Source organism: Sparus aurata, chromosome 4 (assembly GCF_900880675.1).
Source record: "Sparus aurata chromosome 4, fSpaAur1.1, whole genome shotgun sequence".
Lineage (NCBI taxonomy): Eukaryota > Metazoa > Chordata > Actinopteri > Spariformes > Sparidae > Sparus > Sparus aurata.
In genome coordinates, this window is record NC_044190.1 from 29325836 (window position 1) to 29344720 (window position 18885).

Sequence of the window (18885 nt, forward strand, 5' to 3'; positions counted from 1 at the left end):
CAGAATATATGTACATCATGCAGATGTTTTAAAATTCACATGTTTATCTGTTGGACACAAGATGTTTCCTACTTCACCTTCCACCATTCTCAGCATATGCGTCCATAACACATACTGAATACTGGACCTGAGATGGGCTTGGACCCACCTACCTGCTGTAAAGACACTCCCACACGGAGTTTAAAGCCTGAAACTCCCTACCAGTCAGTTAGAAGTGAGGGACCTTTTTGGATAGGAGGTGAAACATCATCAAAAAACTGAAAAACAAGTCCAGTTGCCTACGATATAACACTTTGATGTGCAGCAGTGTTTCGGTTACAGATACGGTTTGACTCAACGTTAGCCTTAATATGCTTCGCTCCAACTCAAGGACCTACATTTTTGTCTTTTTTGCCTTTCTTCTTGTCTTTTTGGGGTAAGCCTTTTCACTCGTTGTAATTCACTACTACATCTTATTTTAAAGGGGGTGGCAGATTATAAATTTAATAAGATTAAACAACAAAATGTGAATGTCTGTAGTTCTTCAAGTCTTTTAAAAGTTATTTTACAGCTAGGCAAGGCAAGTTTATTTGTATACCACAATTCAGACACAAGTCAACTCAAAGTGCTTTGAGGGGACATAAAAATGACATACAGTATATTAAAAACAAGTAGGACAAGAACTACATTCAAGATAAAACATGATAATCTTAATCTAATTTTGGACAAATACCTCCTCAGAGAGAACCCTCAGGAGCTTTAATTATTGTATGTCATGTCCCACCAGGGAAAACAAGACTTGTCCGCCCATTGTGATGGCTCTCTTAAAAACACCTTTAAATTGATTCCACTCCTCCTGCTGGGCTCAGCAGATCACAATAGTGTCAGTCTGGTTATAAAATACCATCATCAGAGGGGGTAAAGTGTCTGGTAGAACCTTAAAACTGTAGACAGAGAAGCCACATTGACATAGCAATGTTTAACTCCTGTCCACAGGATCCACCTGTATTGTAACTAGTAAACCATGGGTGAGGCACAAGGCTTAATTGTACAGAGTCTTGTGAGAACAGTAAATAACAGCCAGGCCATGTAAAATGTAATATGCTACATACTTGTTCCTAAAAAATGTTACATGAAATGAATATATAAGTAAAGGTGGTTAACGTAGTAACAAGTAACTGAATTCATCATTTGTGTGACATTTTTACGTATTGGTCTTAAATCTTTTTAAAGACGTTTACATATCTTTATCACATATTTATGTTTTCTGGGGTGGCTACTACTGCTGTATACACTTTTACTGGCCATTCTCTGGTTAACTTATACATGTATGTCTTCACAGGGGGATCTATATTTACTCAGGGTATGACTCCTCCACCTTCAGGTAAGTCTTCTGTAAAAGTAAGTACATATCAATTTAAATACACGCAATAGAACATCAAACTAACCAACACACTAAAGGAGTTGAAATCTTTAAACCAACAACTCAAAGAGAGTATGCACAGATTCCAGCAAAACAAATACCCACCCACTTGTCACACAATAACAAAGCTGCTGACTGGAGTAAATGTAAAGCTACTTTTTCAAATAAAATGCACTCTTTGAAGTTACTCATTAAGCCTGTCACTCCCGAAGAATTCATACAGCAGAAATTTTGTCAAACCACACACCTTTTTTTATTTTCCATTTTAACATGTACATCCTGTCATATTATTAATAATTGTTGTGTTTCCTTTTTAAGCTTGTGCCAGCCAAGTGATGAAGGCTCTGAGCCAGATGTGAAGGCTATAATGGCAAAGGTTATGGAAGACATAGTGGGGCCAACAGAGTGCCAGGAGAAGGGCAGCTGGAAGATTGGTGACCTCACAATGCAAAATGGGTGAGAGTGCTAACAGAGAGGAACAGCTGGGTCAAACACAGCTCCAATTTACAATTGCCATGACTCGGGTTCACACCTTTGCCCTGAAAATGGATCATCTACAGCAGGGGTACTCAAATACAAATCTTAAAGGGCCAAAAAGATTTTTTTCAATGACTCAAAGGTCCATGTATTGAGGTCGGCCAGGCCACATGCAATAATACTGTAATATTCAAAACAAAATGTCCTTTTCATTCTAAACAACAAAATACGAACTAAAATAAAATGTAATTTCCATTTTAACATAAATCAAAATACATAGTTGAATATTTCCTCTTTTTGTTTGCCTTCAGACATTGTGTCCATCAGTTCATCATGCATTATTTTATTTCATTGTGACATAGATGTGACAAGAATCCTGCTTGCAGCTTGATATGACGATTTCAGTGCATTTATTTGTGTTGTGCTTATCTCTGAATTTTGAGGAAATGTCTCTTCAAAATTCCTATGCTTCATCTCATAATGCCGTTTCGAACTGGAAATCTTCATCACAGCTTCTCCTGGCATATTGTAACGCCCCTTGTGGATTGTGGCGCACTGACTCTTGGGTATTCTGTTGATGTTGGTGTAATTATGATTCGTGAATGTGTTTGTGAATAAGATGATATGTAAGATGGTTGTGGGTTAATTCATGTAATTTGTTCTGTGATTAAATGATGTTGAGTTTTAACAAGGATGATACAAATTTTGGCACCGTGAGTGAAAGGGTGTTTGCCGGGACGAACTCCCCGTCCGTTACGCTACAGGTGATAATGTATGATGAGACTTGCTAAAACATGTTAAACAACATAAGTGTGTGTCACTGCTGCACTGTCAGATCCGTGGGTTCTGTCCTGGTCGGAGGGAGAATGAATAGAAATTTTAAGTTCCTACTTCTATGAGTTGCCGATTCTCACTGTCCACTTTATTATAGCAGTTCACTTGGAACACGCCATTTCAATCTCTTGCCACTGGCAAAATGTGAATACGCGAACTGCTCCGAAAACGAAAGTGAACGTTAAAAGTTGCGATCGCAGCGGTGAGTGACCCAGCTGTCTTTGTAACGTTGGCATGGAGACAAGTCCCGGTGTACACGTGCTGACCCAAACAAAACACATGGTGAAGGAATAACAGTACGGGGGCCACAAACAGGAGGCCGGCGGGCCGGAGGACCGCTGATCTACAGGGTCATGAAAGTAGAAGATCACAAATACAGTATGAAGAGGAGAAAGCATTTGTTTTGGGAGCCTTGTTTGTTTCTATTGTTACAGTCGACAGACTTTACTGCAACCCTGCTGCTGCCCCCAGATGCTGGCTACACAATTTAAGCTTAATTTCCCTGGATGTTACCTACCTAAAAACCTTTCTGCAGTGCACTCAGGAGATATTGGATATTGTTGTACAAGGGAAGCACATGTTCAGTGCAGGTAGCGCTTCTGTCACACAGAAGAAAAACACAACCTTCTAGCCTGCGGCTGCCCTGCCCATGAACAGTAAGTGGAGGGATGGATAAATGGACAATACAAGCAAATGACTTTTCAGCAGCGCCGGTCCTGATCTCCCTGGGGCCCTCACAGTCACAAGTGACACCCATAGTGCTTCCAATACAATCCTCCCTCCTTTAGAACAGTATGTTCCATCTGATGAAAAAACAAGCAGATCTATATAGAAGAGAACCTGGCATAAACAAATAATATTTATGGAATAATTAATCAGTAACCACTGGTGGAATAGAGAGGTGCAATTATTAGTCCTATTACATTTAGCATTTTCACACTTATGGTTCCTTCGTCTCAAAGAGTTTTGGTTTTTTGAATGTGTCTTTGGTTAAATGTCTGAAATGAGGTCTGTGGTTACCACAGGCTTAAGATATTAATATGTTTTGTTCTACAACATAAAATACATAATTTGATGTCCCACAATTTAAATGTGTCTTAGAAAGAGGCGGTTGGTAACAAGAGGCTAAATTAGAAGACACAAGCTGTCAGAGACATCAAACACCGAACAGGGAGACTCATCTTCTCACTAGTCGGTCTTTACAGGCGGACTTTAGTTGCAAGCTATTCTAATTCTAACAATCAGTTTATTCTGATCAGTCTGTAAAAAACGTGTATGAAATTGTGTGGTAAGATGTTTAGTGGTGGTGGTGTTTAAATCATGAGATGTTATCTGTTTATAGCCTTACATCAGCTTTTGTACTGCGATTTTATTTTTATTTTTAAAAATCACAAAAGTGGTCTTAACCTGTGAAGATTATCTTGCTGAACGTGTGTGATGTGTGAATATCATACACATGTGTTTGTCACAGAGATTATTTTTGATCAAAATAATCGAAAGTCCAATTAAAAAATTCCAACACACTGATAGTCAAGGAACGAGGGCGATGCTTCCAGGTAGGCCTAAAAACCGGTGTCTTCCCTGCACCACTCTGTGTAATTCACTACAAGCACAGCTCCATGGGGTGACGATGCTTTCCTCTGGTGTCTGGTCGTATGGTTTCATTTTATGGATCATCTATGTTAAGCGTTTTACTTCAGCCCATTCATTTTCTGTATGTCTTGTACTTTACCCCATGTATTTCCTCTTTCGTTTAACTAAGTAAAGTTTGATTTCTCTTTTTTTCCAGGGTGAAATATGCTCAGCCAAGCACACAGCAAGGGTAAGTTATTAAACCATATATTGCATTATTCTGTTGGGAATAATCCCTGTGACAACCCTTAATTAGAATATCAGACGTTGAACGTGTCATTTTGGCACTCCTATCACATGTTTTAAAGAAACAATAATGTTCAAACCATCTTCTGTAATAAGTTTGTGTCCATGTACAACTGTGAAGTCACTTTTGGTGAAACCTTTATAGCTTTTATAGGCATTTTTGCATGGATTTTTTTTGCCCCTGAAGCCCAGGTGCAAATATTGTGTGGGTATTAAAAAGGACAGATGAAACAGATAAGTTTCATCATGTGTAATAACTGTCACATTACAATAGCGAAGACAATGCCTCAATAACTTTTTGATTCATCGTGTAAAGACAATTTTTTTTTGTTTGTCAAACAAATGGCTCCACTTACACCGTATGCAACCTAGAAACTGTAATCTTCGATGCTGATGTAGCTTGTGAGCACAAATAAGCAAATCTGAGTGAACTGTGGCTAGGTGCCACAGCTAACTGAATATTGCACATACGGAGCCAAAGTAGAGTAAAGAAAAGATTTAATCCTTCAAAATGTATGTTTTTATCCACGATGTCTTTGTTCTATGCAGACGCACTGATGTGAACTCAGTGACAAACTGGAACGTTCCTCTGGTTTGGGAGGGAACCTTTGATCCAGTGGTTATTGATGCAATCTATAAGAAAATGGACCCAAGAATTGCTGTGGTGGTGTTTGCTGTTGGCAAGTAGGTGCACAGGATTTTTCTCACATGATATTATGGGGAGTGAGGTTCGACCTGATCCACTGCTCCAAGCTAAAATCTTCATCCCACAACCGTAAATCTACTTCACATAAATGCGTCTTATCTTCTTGCACTGTATTTTTCTCTTGTTTTGTCTTTTCTTGTCCTAAATTAATGTCTTATCCTTCTGGCTTGCTTTTTCCTACCTGAACAGATACACACGCTTCCTGGAGGCCTTCCTGCAGACGGGTGAAAAGTACTTTATGGTTGGCTTCAGGGTCACTTACTACATCTTCACAGACCATAAAGAAGAAGTCCCCAAAGTGAGTTATTCTTTGCATGTGTAAATTATGTTTTGTCCTTGAACATACACTATCTAACAATACATGCCACAATATAATGTTACTTCATAATACTTTATGATAACAAAACACTTCACAGAAGACATCTGGCTTTGTCAGTAAGCCGAGGTGTGTAATAAAAGGCCAGACAGGAAATGTCACAACACCAGTGGTGTAGTGGGGATTTTATCACTGGGGGAACTCTACAAAAAAAAATTAGGTCACACGGATAGACCCAAGTTGCAAATGCTTGAGCCATATATCTTTGCAATTAGACGGCTCTCCTTCTCTCTCTCACACACACACAACATAAACATAGGTAAAACTGTTCAGTGTGTGTCTTTGTATCAGTGTGTTGCTGTAATCGTAAAATTAATATATATAAAACTGTAACTGAAGTATTTGTGTGTGTGTGTGTGGTGTTGCTGCCTCACCAAAAACTACAACCAAGATGATCTGTAACTGTATACATTAAGTGTTTGGTATAGGCTATGGTGATTGAGAGAGAGAGAATGAGAGAGAGAGAGAGAGAGAGAGAGAGAGAGAGAGAGAGATGATAAAGGTGGAGTCAGAAAAATTAAGGGCAAAAAAAAAAAAACGGTTAATACCGGATGCAGCCAAATGCTCCATATTAACAGAGCTTTTAGTGGTGGAGGGGTGAAGGTCAGCGCGGCTACAGTCACAACATGAAGAAACGGGATCCAGCAGCAGACCCAGTGCCGATATGTCGGGCTGCGATGGGTCGGGTTGTAATTTCAGGCCCGTTGAGAACTCTAGTTTGTGTTTTTGGATGTGTTCAAGGCACACAGAACTAGGCTGTCCGCCGATCGGATCGGATCAGCCGATATTTTGCAATTTGTGCAATTTGTGAGATCGGCCGTAATGTCTTAATTCACCGATCCGATCAATGACGTCATTGCCGTGTTGAAACTGTTTGCAGATGCTCCTGTTGCATAGATTACAGATGGTGTGTTTTATCTGTCTCATTTACTCCGAAGAAGTTCCACAGCACCGACATGTCTGTTTGCTAACCTAGTGATGATGTTGCTAGCTAATGTTTCAAGATTCATAAAACTTTATTGTCCGTCACATAGTGACAGGTCTCAAATGATAAACGCCACAAAAACATAAAGACAGAAATCCTGATTGTGTAAAACCTACACAGAACATTAAAGGTAGCCTATCAGCAATGTTACACCATACCTGTGTAAATCCTTAATCTGTTTGATCAATTAAAAATAAAATCCATACTGGCTGACCAGAAAAACGCACAAATTTCCTTGTTGCAAAGAAAACATATTTCAATAGTCTGTGTTCAAAGTTAAAAAGATATTATTTGAATATATAGGTTATACATCCTGTTTTCCTGCTCTGTTTCTACATTAATATTTTGCCATTTTTACCAGCTCAAGAAAAATACATTAAAGTGAGTAATTCATTCACAGTGTGTGTGTGTGTGTGTGTGTGGCGCTTTTGTTGATTTTTGTGACTTCTCTGCAAAAGTGCCATAACGTTTATCTTTGTTGCTGTTATTGTTATTACTAGTGCAGTGCCCGTAAGAAAAGTGTATTCCTATAAAAAAGTGGGAGGTTAAGGAGCTTTTTCATGGATGGCCAAATGAGGCTGTGTTTGAAGGTGGGACGTCAGGGATATTTAGGTTTGTTGTGAAATCCGATATTCCAGGGTATAATTGGCTGTTTTTGACTATTTAGTGTCCGGGCAGCAAAGCTGCAAAATAAGCATTTAAATTTAAAAAATTTAACAATATCTACAAAATCAACAGTACATGCTACAGTTTTGAAACTTTCACCAAACTGTAGCCCCAATACTGCTGAAACTTTAGTCCACTTAAACTCATTACAAATTATGAAGTCAATCACTCAGCTTTTTTCAAAACCTGTAAAATCTCCTCCCACAATTTTTGCTCAATTGTCACCAAACTTGCTAGAGAGCATCTTCAGACCGCCCTCCACAAAACTTGTCTCTCGGATTTTTGATTTATCAAAAATTAAGCCTACAGTGCATGAAAATGTTTGACCGTAAACACTACTATAAACATATAGCCTACCTGCAAATAAATAGATAGATAAATAAATCTTAAATGTTCATGAAAAAATTGAACATTTTTTAGAGTCATGGTAGATGATGTTTGACAAATATCAGAATTTTACCTAAAAAACTGAATTTTTGAGAACATTTTGAATTCTGCTCTCATGTGAATAATTGCAGTCAATTTTTAAACATTAGTTATTCACTTATGGAGCAAATTAATCATTTTTAAAAACAAATTACCAACATCTCCATGCTGCAATATGTGTATTTTCAGATTTTTGTCTTGATAACTGAATTTTTTACAGTGGTTTCAAATCTTCCTGCACAACAGTGAATGGCTTTATCAATTTGTCAAGCCACTGTTATAATGCCACTTCCCAATTAGCTCAGAGCGATAGATGACAGTCTTTGGTTCCAGAAGTTGTGAGTTCAAGCCTCAAGTCGTCCAAAGTGAACATTGTTCTCAACTGTCTTGTCTTCCTATTCTCCTGTTTGTTGCTCAGAATTGCCTAATTTTGCCAAAAAAATAGCCCGGACCAGACCCATCGCTGCGCAGCAGCTATATTTTTGATTTTGCCATTATATTTCATCTTAAAAGCTATTTACTTGGTGTCATTATTTTCAGCACAACCTCACATGTGTGACTGTACAGTTATTTTTTTTATTTTGACATACTGTATGAACACAATGGACCTAAAATCACAAAATAAAAACATGAAATCCGAGTAGAAAAAGTTAGATTTTTTTACTGTGAAAACCACAAATATGTTTAACAAACCTTTTTTTTTTTTTTTTTTTTTTTTTTACACTTATAATGCAAATATAAATTGTTGTTTATCTAAATTTGTGCATACATTTAAAAAATTTACAAAGTTATATGTAACTATTTACATTTAAATGCAGGCAATGCTCAGGTCTGCCTGTGCTCCTTCCAGCTGAATAAATAGCTGGACTGCCTGCTCCACATTCAGCTTTTCCTCATTATTCTGACTCATTAAACAAAAAAACGACTCCACTACACACTTAACACACTACACCAAACACTACATAACACACTAACTACACACTCCAAACACGCTAAATGTCACAAATCTCTCAACTCTCACACACACCGACCATCGTTGCATGTCAATCATCCGCCTAGGTCCCTCCCACAACTTCCTGTTCCTCAACAACCAAACTTGCTGCTTGGACACTTTCGTGACAAAAGCCACCAAAAAAACAATGCCAGGTGCAGTGTGCAGGATTGGGTTGGCAATAGGTCTTTGCATAGAATTATATTAAGATGTCATATGTTGATGTTCCAATTCCAGTCACACAAAATCAATAAGCCCCTCCACTCATGTAGTTATTATAGTGCAAATAAAGTATTCATGTTAAAATTATGGTTCCACTTGCACCCGTCATGCGATCGGATAAAAGGCCTCTCCAAACCAAGCTCCCGGGCTGAATTTCAACCCCAGTCCGCCCCTGATGGTGTCTACGGCCCTGCACACACACACAGGGCGTTTCTCAACACACAGATTCAAAATTATGCACATTTTGGAGCCACGGCAAAAAGTGACGAATTACAGTCCTAACAATTGCATGAATGCTTGAAGTATAGACGTATGGCATTGCAAATAGGAGACGGCACTGCTTCTCTCCTCTCTCATGTAGGCACTGCCACCTCACACAGGCTTCAAATCCTGCCGTGACCGTGCCTGCCGTGACACAATAAATATTTGTGAATTGCAGTATGTATTATTACTTTATTCGAAGCTATACTATAGCGAAAATGATAACAGAGGCAATGTTTAAAAAAAAAATGTATTAGACAAATAAAAAGAAAAAATTCTTGCCAAAAACAAATAAACAAATAAATCAATAAAAAATCTCGCCAAAAAGACTGGGGGAACGCCGTTCCCCCGACCACTGCACACCACACGCAGCTGAGACTTCAAAACCCAATTTGACCAGAGATAAATAACACAAAAACTATGCAAGAAGAAAATGGATGATGATTTTGTAAAGGCAGAGAAGACGGGAGGGGATGGTGTGCCATGATTTTGTGTTTATTTAAATGTAAATCTCTTCACTCTTTTGATTAAACAGTTAGAGGTTAACGTTTGAGGAGGCTAGAATTCAGGCCGATGTACGGGGCAGCTCTGAACTTAACAGTTAAAACATACGAAATTCTGAGATCGATAAATTGTTTAGCCAACCATTGCTTTGTTGTGACGCAGAAACCTCCAGACAGATGAAGTCACTTTAAAGAAAGAGGCTGATGTTGTGCAAAAACACATAAAAATTCAGTTTCAGTTGCAGAGTAAAGTACACAGGTTGTGTATATTATCATAGTGACGTAGTAGAGGATGTTGTTAAAACTACCACTGACAAGAGAAAGGAGAGAAGGAAAGGGTGAAAGGAAGGAAGGACAGAAGTGTTTTGTATATCATGGTTGTAGATTCAAGGCGTTATCATGTTTATGTTTTTGAACGTAGTTTAATCCACATTTTTGAAAAATACATTTAGACAAAATTTTGAACATTTAAACACAGTATTGTGTTGGGGCCACAAACACATCAAATTAACAGTGCTTGAAGATTTCACTTGTAATTAATCCATTTAAGTTTTTATATGACCTGTCAGATTAATCTTGGTGAGGGGCGGAAGATCTCATTACTCGATGTCCCCAGTGCCACCCGCTGGCAGGACATAGTACTTGGCCGGATGAAATGGGCATCCATCGCCATTGACAAGCAGGTAAGAAGTGAAAGGTGCAGAAGCTTTAGGATCATCACTGCTTGTTCTTTACTAGCTCGTCAACATTCAGCTCTTACAAATTATAAAACAGATGACAAAAAAGATTCAACAACTTTTATTTTGTGTTAATGTTGTGTAATCACAAAACGTCATCTTGCAGATCCGTAACAAAGCAGACTATCTATTTATGATGGATGTTGACAGTGTCTTCCACAACCGATTCGGAGCCGAGTCTCTCAGTCAGCTGACTGGTGTTCTCCACCGTGGCTACTACAAGGTTTCACTCTCTTCCATACACTATATTCAATCAAGCTGATAAAAACATGATGTAATGACGTGTTTTTAACTTCTTTCACTGTATTTTATGCTGCTTGATGATCGATTGTCGACTGATTCATCTATTAAGCCATGTGTTGTGCTTTTTTTTTGCCTCAATCTGATCAGTCACTACATAAGTAATTATCTTGATTCATTTCCCCCATTTCTTTCCTCAGACTGATAGGGATCACTTTCCATATGAGCGTCGAAACCTGTCCAGGGCCTACATCCCTGCTGGTGAAGGAGACTATTATTACACTGCTGCTGTGTGGGGCGGATACCTGGAGGACATGTACAAGCTGGTCAAGTAATCAAAACCAAATGACCTTTTCAGTTGTTTCTGTGCTATTTCTAGCATTAATACTCAGTTGAAAGAGATAGTAATGATTGGACAGAGCAGTGCACTTTTATATACTGAATGGATAAAAGCCTTTGCCCTCTGGACCCTGTGCATGATTAAAAACTTATGTCAGTATTTTATACTGTATGTTCTCTCATGAAAATGCTCTGTGACTTTGTCTACATAACGCATAACCACTGTCTCGTCCCAGAATTTATGTCTCTTTTTTTTTTACAAGATACTGTTACATGCAGTCGGAGGAGGACGCCAAGAACAACATTGAAGCTGTGTGGCAGGAAGAGAGTCACCTCAACAAGTACAGTGTGACATTTCATTCCCTTGTTTTTTTATGATTCTTATCATCTGTAAGAGGACAGTTTACATCTTATTTACAGCATGTTCCAGATGTGTTATAGAGTATAAATAGCTTATCTGCCCCCTTCTCTCTCTCATAAAGGTACTTTTTGTACAACAAGCCAACCAAGGTGCTGTCTCCAGAGTACTTGTGGTCAGACTATGATCAGGTACCAGCGGACATTAAAGTCGTCAGGATCTCCCAGTTGGTCAAGAACTATGCAGAAGTGCGGCCCAATGGTGGACAGTGATGTCAAGATGATCATATTCTGGCCATGAAAACTACATTCTTAACAACTGCATTTGAAAAAAACTGGGATAGCTGGTTTTCATAAAAGGTTATGGCACTTATTTGTATCATCTGTGTTTTTTTCTTCTGTAAGGTACAGGTGTATAGGTCAAAGGTGTATAAATTCTCATGTTGTCCCCCAGTGATATTGTAGTGCATGCAGTCTATTATCTGTTAATGACCAAAGATGTAATCCCACTGTACACTGAGTTTAACTGAACTGAATTTAAGTTCTTGTTTTTATATAGAAATTGTTTCCAAAAAAGTTGCTGATTAATAAAGTTTACTTTGACCTTAATCATGACTAATTACTTGACTGTGTATGTTCAAGTGCAAGTATGCATTTATCTGTGTGTGCCTTTAGTTTTATGGGGACTTTTAAATAGATGATTCTTGAAGACGTTATCAACAGTATTAATATGTCTAACTTAAAAACAAATGTTGTTAAAAATTTACTAACTGTAAGGCAATAATAAACATTTATAATAACATTTCCATGATGAACAGGCACTATATAACAGATAGGAAACAATACAACACAGAGACAATATAATTTGGTATTAGAAAGAATAAGATAAAATAACAGAAAAAAATAGGCCTACATTGATATCATTTTCCGGCTTTGGCACATTTGGATTTTATCAATTTAAGAATATCACTATAATATCATGTGAAGATGGGTGTTTGTTCGTTTTTTAATATACATATAATTTAGCCTCGGGAGTAAAGAATTTAGCCAAAGTGATTAAAACATTGACCCACATGTCAACACATAAACTTTTTATTCAAGAAATTCAAATACGTTTGAACATGTTATGCAAGTTCAAAATCCCAGTCCAGTAGATTTAAATTTTAGATATGATTTCAAATCTGTAACTTGAATGTAATATTAAATGAAAATAATAATATACCAAAATAATAATTAAATGAATTATATACTTTTCATATGGGGAGAGGTTGGATTTGGTAAAGATGAGTAAAATATCAATCTGTGTTAGAGTGACATCTTTTTTCAAGTATTCATTAATGATATTTCTGTAAATAGAACTAAAAGGTAGTAGAACGGAAACAATCTGTAAAACATGTTCAATAGATAGATAGATAGATTTTTAATGTCATTGTACATTGTACAACGAAATTGAGATGCAACTCCTTCTCAGTGCAAATTATAGATAAAAACATAAAAGCATTAATACTAGGATAAAAATAGATAAATAAAAAACATAAATTCAAAGAATACATCTCACATACACCATGTCATACCCATTATTGCACAGTCACCAGATTATTGCAGATTATTGCACAGTCAGACAGACACATTCTTTTTATGCCTTAATTGCATTCTGCAATACTATTGCTCTCGGGTAAAAACTGTTCTTGAACCTGCTTGTCCGGCATTTTATTGTCCTGTATCTTCTGCCAGAGGGCAGCAGTTCAAAGAGTTTATGTCCAGGGTGTGATGGGTCCCTGATGATGTTTTGAGCTTTTTTAAGGCACCTTGCACTGTACAGTTCATCTACGATGGGAGGGGAGGGGAGAGAGCAGCCAGTGGTATTTTGGCAATGTTGATGACCCTCTGGAGTGCTTTCTTTTTTTTTTTGCACACACATGCAGTATGTCAACACACTCTCTATTGAGCAGTGGTAGAATGATACAAGCTGTTTTTGTGACAGATGGTTCTTTCTGAGGAGTCTCAGAAAGTAAAGTCTCTGCTGTGCCTTCTTGTTGGTCACTGAGTTGTTCGCACTCCACGACAGGTCCTCCTCAATCTGGATGCCCAGGAACCTGAAGTCAGAGACCCTCTCCACATAGTTTCTCCCTCATATTCACAAAATGAGCATCTGTTGTTTAATCAGGGAAAAAACGACAAATACTGTCAAGATATGACTTGTTCTTACCTTACCTACCTCTTTCCAGCCCAGATGACGTCAAATGTTGCGCTGCATGATTACGACTGTGTCGTAAAACACCAGTGTTATGGTTGGAAATTTGACCAGTTGTCCTCTGAGCTAACAGTATGACCCTGTTTAGCAGATGCTTTTGTCCAAAGCAACTTACAGTAATTCATACACTGATGGCTGTGGCTGCCATGCAAAGTGCCAACCAGCACTTCAGGAGCAGTCTGGGTTCAGTATCTTGCCTATGGACACTTTGACATGCAGACCAGGGAATTGAACCAGCTACCTTCTGATAAAAAGACACTGGCTCTACAACTGAGCCACAGCATAGTTCAGTTTTAAAGCCAAGATGAAACACTGTACAACAAAGGTCATACAGTCTAAGCCCTGTGAGTCGATTACAGAGTGCGGTAGAGTCCCACAGTAATGATAATCATTGAGCTGCGGAACTCTACTGCACTCGGTAATCAACTCACAGGGCTTCCCCACAACAAGGAAGGCTTCTCGGGTGGTGAGTTTTGTTTATCTATTCCAACAAATACGGCAATGATATCAAATGTTTGATGCCTCAAAATATGTGCTGGGACCCTATTTCTAATGTTGCTGAAGTTTGGTGCTGTTCTGAGCATTATTTGTGGCTTTTTGATGGCGGTTTTATATTTGGACCCATTTACTGCAATGTATTGTTGTCGTGCGGTTGTTTCTGAGGATGCTAACTGCAAACTTTATCTCTCGAGAGGGAGTCTAACTTAGTTTCACGGTGTGTTAGACCATGGATTAAATTTACACCAGAATATCCCTTTAAGAATGTCACATGTCTGGTATTTTTTAATGAATCCGGCTGGCCAGGATGAGCCTGGTGGATCAGTTCAGATGTTTGTGGGTTTTGTTCACTGTTGCCAACTCCTCCTCCTAAAAGTCACTAGAAGTCGTTTAAAGACGTCGGCACTGGAATTGTAGGAGCTAAGCCAATGCTACTGAGTTGCTTCCGACCAGATGATTTGATTGATGCGCTAATAAACTCCCTTGTGATTGATTTACGCTTCGGCACAGTTTCTCAGTTTATCCATTTATTGTCCTTTACATATGCTCTTTTAATGATCAAGTATAATAGTTTTCCTTTGTAAACAAAACAATAATAACTTAAAGCCCCTGTACAGACTTTTCATTTAGTGTTGATTTTGGCGGCCCCGCTGGACGAAAGCGGTGGTGTTTTGCGGAATGAAGACTGCATTTCCCATGAGCTCTAGTGCCCACTGTCGTGAAGACGTTTGTCTGGCCGGCGCGTGTAGATTTGTTTTGGAAACGTCGGAAAGACGACGGGACTTTCTCTGAAAACTTTTTTTTTTTTTTTTTAAGCAGCTATCTGCAGCGTGCATATGGACGAGGTAATGTGTCTATTTGTATTTCTACTTAATATAATATGCCGCCGGTTAAACAAAGTAATGCTGCTGTTGCACTGCAATTTCCCAGCTATAAATATTACCCACGGTGCTACAGAGCTAGCGTTACAGCAAAGTCACAGTGATTGTGATGGATGTTTTGTTCTAAGTAAGAAACTGAATCATTTATAATGACAGAGGATATTACCGATGCATCATTGCAGGTCGGCTGGGCTGATACACACAGCTGAAATGGATGCGTGATCTAAGACGTTTGTTGTCGTTTTCACAAGTGTAGTATCTAAAGCTAATCTAGTGGTAACGTTAGCCAGCTTTGTTGTAACAACATAAATTCATGTATTGCTGTAAACTACGTCCCGCATTACATTTCATAAATGAAATAAAATTTACAAACCTGTCTAGGAGGAATCGGGCGAATTCTGGATCCGACCCTCCCTTCAAGCCCCGCAACTCTCTCCATCTCTGGAAGGAATCGCCAATGTTTATCCGTGTTTTAGCCCTAGCTCGATCGGATTCCCTCTTGGCCTTTCGTTGGTCTTCGGTTCGAATTCTTTTTCTTTTCTTTGTATCATTATCAGCCATGACAAAAGTTTTAGCTCGGTTAGCACTGGCTAGCGTAGCAACTAGGGATGTCCCGAGCCGATCTGTAGGATCGGGATCGGAGCCGATCTGGGCATTTTTCCGCTGATCGGAATCGGCAATTTTGAACGTGGACCCAAGCCCGATTTTTTTTTTTTTTTTTTACGTCAGTGCACAATTTGTGGCAGAACGCAGACGCGCGCGTGGCGTTACTCTGGCAAACCTGTGAATAAAGTGTCTGCAGTGTGGAAATAACGTCAGTTAGAAAGCGAAAGCAGTCCAACGGCGACGTGGAACATCTGCTATATGGCCGTTTCGCTGAGATGCATTATACTTCTCATTTGATACAGCATATACAAAACAAAAACTCAAAGAATACAACGTGTTCACTCGAGAGTACAGGCAACGAGACCAAAGCAGCGAACACTCGCGGATACTTTCAGTTATGAGAAATATCCTCAGCGACATGCCCACAAATAATACAGAGAGGGTCATCAAATTAATCGCTCTGGATAACCAGCTCATCTCCGTGGTGGTACTGGATCAGGGTTTTCTTCGTCACCTGGAGTTTTTGAATCCCCGGTATGCCCTACCATCTCTGCATTACATTTATTCCACTTTCGAGTTACAACATGCCGGTATATGCGCACTAGTTTCGTGGGTCTCATACAGCAGAGCATGTAAAGCAGGCAATCCAGGAGATGCTGCACGCGTTAATAGACAAGCAACGTGTCCACGTCATTTTATGTGACAACGTAAAGTACATGAAATAAGCAAAGGATTATATGGAGGTACCAAGCGTGAGCTGCGTCTCACACACACTTCAGCTGGCTGTACACGAGGGTCTGCTGTCACAGTGCATCGTCACACACTCACCTGCTAACACAAGGAAGGTGGAGGCCAGTGTTGTAATAGCATATGCAGAATAAGAAAGAGCTATATTAAAGTATATACTTTGTTTCAACAAAATAATAAAAACCTATTAAGGAACAGCTTAGATGCAGGTACTTTTTTTCTTAATGCAGCTGTATTATCTAGGAAAATATTAGTTAAGGCTAAGTATCGGATCGGGACTCGGTATCGGCAGATACTAAATATTAAAGGACTCGGATCGGGATCGGGGTAAAAAAAACCTGATCGGGACATCCCTAGTAGCAACAAAACAGCTATGCCGTATCCTGAATGTCGTCAGTTCCGGTCTGACTGCCGTAAATCGTTTCGTCAGTGGTCCGACCCGACCAAGGCCTTTCAGAGGTATAGAATTAGACTACTTAGAAATAGCGTATCTTCACGCTGATGGGCTCATTTGCTGTTGTAGGTAACAGAGACACATCAGCAGAAACCAGAGACTTTTGCATAACCAGTTAAAAACTCTGTACAGGGGCTTTAAATTCAGAAACAACTTGTCTCAGTGTCAGCTATACACAGCGTGAGGGTGAGCGGTCAAACACTATTCACCCACCCGGGAGGAAACACCTGCCCAGCCAAAAGGTTGGTTCCTACTTAGGACAATTGTGCCTATTACAACAGTGACACTTGATAACATAAATTACATTGTAAACAATATTATGGCTCCTACAAGTTTGGTTTTGTGTAACTGAACATCTAGGAGAGACATGTAGAGACATGTACATATTGGCAAGAGAAGACAGATGGATTGAAAGAGGATTAAAGAAATCCATCTATGTCACATTGGAATGATTATCTTCAAAAAGAGGAAGTGATCTAAAACATTTCTCATCACTTGCCTACCTGCTGTAAGGACACTCCTGCAACATTGCATAACACCACGTCTGTCTTCACAGAGTGCTGCCATGACAATCCTAACCTGTCTTCCCCAAGTGTCCAAAATATATCTTACAGCTTCAGGAGTAAGTGCTTCCATATGTGGTTACCTGTTTAATAACATAGCAAGGGGGTGATACAGAATTCTCCCATTTGGCCATAGGACTAAGAGGTAAAATAGGTCAGAGACACAGTCTGTAAACAGAGATATATTGAAGCCCCCCTAATGAGGTTTATGTAAACAATTAGCTTAGCCTTGGCTTGGTTCGTCAGACATCTGTTCTGTAGAAATATCTACAGTAGCTTTGAGTATCCACAGAATCCACACACAACTCTATTTCTGTTTTTGTAATAACTGCCCTGGTGGTTAATACCATTTCCAGATTGAGGTTGATTACTGTTTTCAGCCGTTTGTTGTTGCAACATTTGCATAGGGCAAGGTGAGGTTATTTTAATATCAAAGATCTGATTTCTGTCCGTGCCCATCAACTCACAAGTGGTTTCATGGCCTCTTTGTTCAAGCTATTATGGCACTTTCAATTTATAGCAGGACACGATGTGTGGATTGAGATTTTGCAAAAATGTCTGCACTGCGAATGGGTCATTACCTTTTCTAGGTATACCAGCATATTTGTCCTATGCAAAGACGAAACGGTTCAGAAATTTTGTAAGGGGTTCATCTTTGTCCTGCCTGCAAAGAATTATCTGTGAAAAATCACTTTGGTTTCGGGCACATCCTTTAACATAATCAACAAGATCTTTTTCCCACCAATATAGTAACCATAACCTAATCCAACATGTAAAACAGGTTATATACTTATCCGGAGATGCAACGGGATTGGGGGAGTCTCTTACTATGTCTCTTACTTCAGCTGGGGTCCAAGGTTTGCATATAGCCGTCTCCCCTACCACAATCTTGGGTGCATTAAAGTTGACAGATTCATATCTTTCTGGTGAATTTACCTGACGGTTGCGCCTAGAATCTATGCCTCTTCCCCTTCCTATTCCCTGAGAATGTTAGCACTTTCAGGAAGACCGCAGGGTGGGTCTTGTCTCATAATGTTCTGTAGTGTCACATCTGTAGGTCTCTCCGGGTATGTTTGAGGTGGTTGTATGTTCTGGAGCTGATGAATGTCTGGCTGTGTGTGTAACTGGCTCCTCCTCCTTTTTTCTAACTGTCTGATATACTGCATTCTGTCCGTGACCACTGTCCTGTGAGGATATATCTCGCTCTCTGATTTCCCTTTCAGATTTCCACAAGGGCAGCTACTTCAATGCACAAATCATCATTTCTGCGCTTGGTCCTTTCCCAGCTTCCTCATCCTCTATTTCCCTTTTGTTTAACACTTTTGGACAAAGGGTTGGTATGTACGAATGAGTTATGTGTTCTGGGAGAGGTACTTCAATCGCTAAGAACATTGTGCAGAGGGTATTTGGGGACGCATCACTTCTTTTGGGCCTTGCATTACACAAGGTATAATTAAATAGCATTGGGTGTAGGGTTAGGGG

General features: G+C 39.2%; 1 protein-coding gene across 1 annotated transcript; it reads left to right on the top strand.

The window, feature by feature from the left end:
* Window positions 1–205: 205 nt before the first annotated feature.
* LOC115579869 (globoside alpha-1,3-N-acetylgalactosaminyltransferase 1-like) lies at window positions 206–12009 on the top strand. Its single transcript, XM_030413571.1, has 11 exons — window positions 206–415; window positions 1322–1363; window positions 1721–1858; window positions 4503–4535; window positions 5141–5275; window positions 5487–5595; window positions 10297–10410; window positions 10571–10687; window positions 10905–11035; window positions 11307–11384; window positions 11526–12009. Exons 1-11 carry the CDS (start codon window positions 351–353, stop codon window positions 11671–11673), a joined length of 1110 nt encoding a protein of 369 aa, XP_030269431.1. The 5' UTR covers window positions 206–350; the 3' UTR covers window positions 11674–12009.
* The last annotated feature ends 6876 nt before the right edge of the window (window positions 12010–18885 follow it).

Excerpts from the sequence above, each read along its gene's own strand:
- LOC115579869 (XM_030413571.1), top strand. The coding sequence starts at position 351 with ATGCTTCGCTCCAACTCAAGGACCTACATTTTTGTCTTTTTTGCCTTT. Across the intron at positions 1,364-1,720 it reads TATGACTCCTCCACCTTCAG|CTTGTGCCAGCCAAGTGATG; the intron begins GTAAGTCTTCTG and ends TTCCTTTTTAAG. Across the intron at positions 5,596-10,296 it reads ATAAAGAAGAAGTCCCCAAA|ATTAATCTTGGTGAGGGGCG; the intron begins GTGAGTTATTCT and ends ATGACCTGTCAG.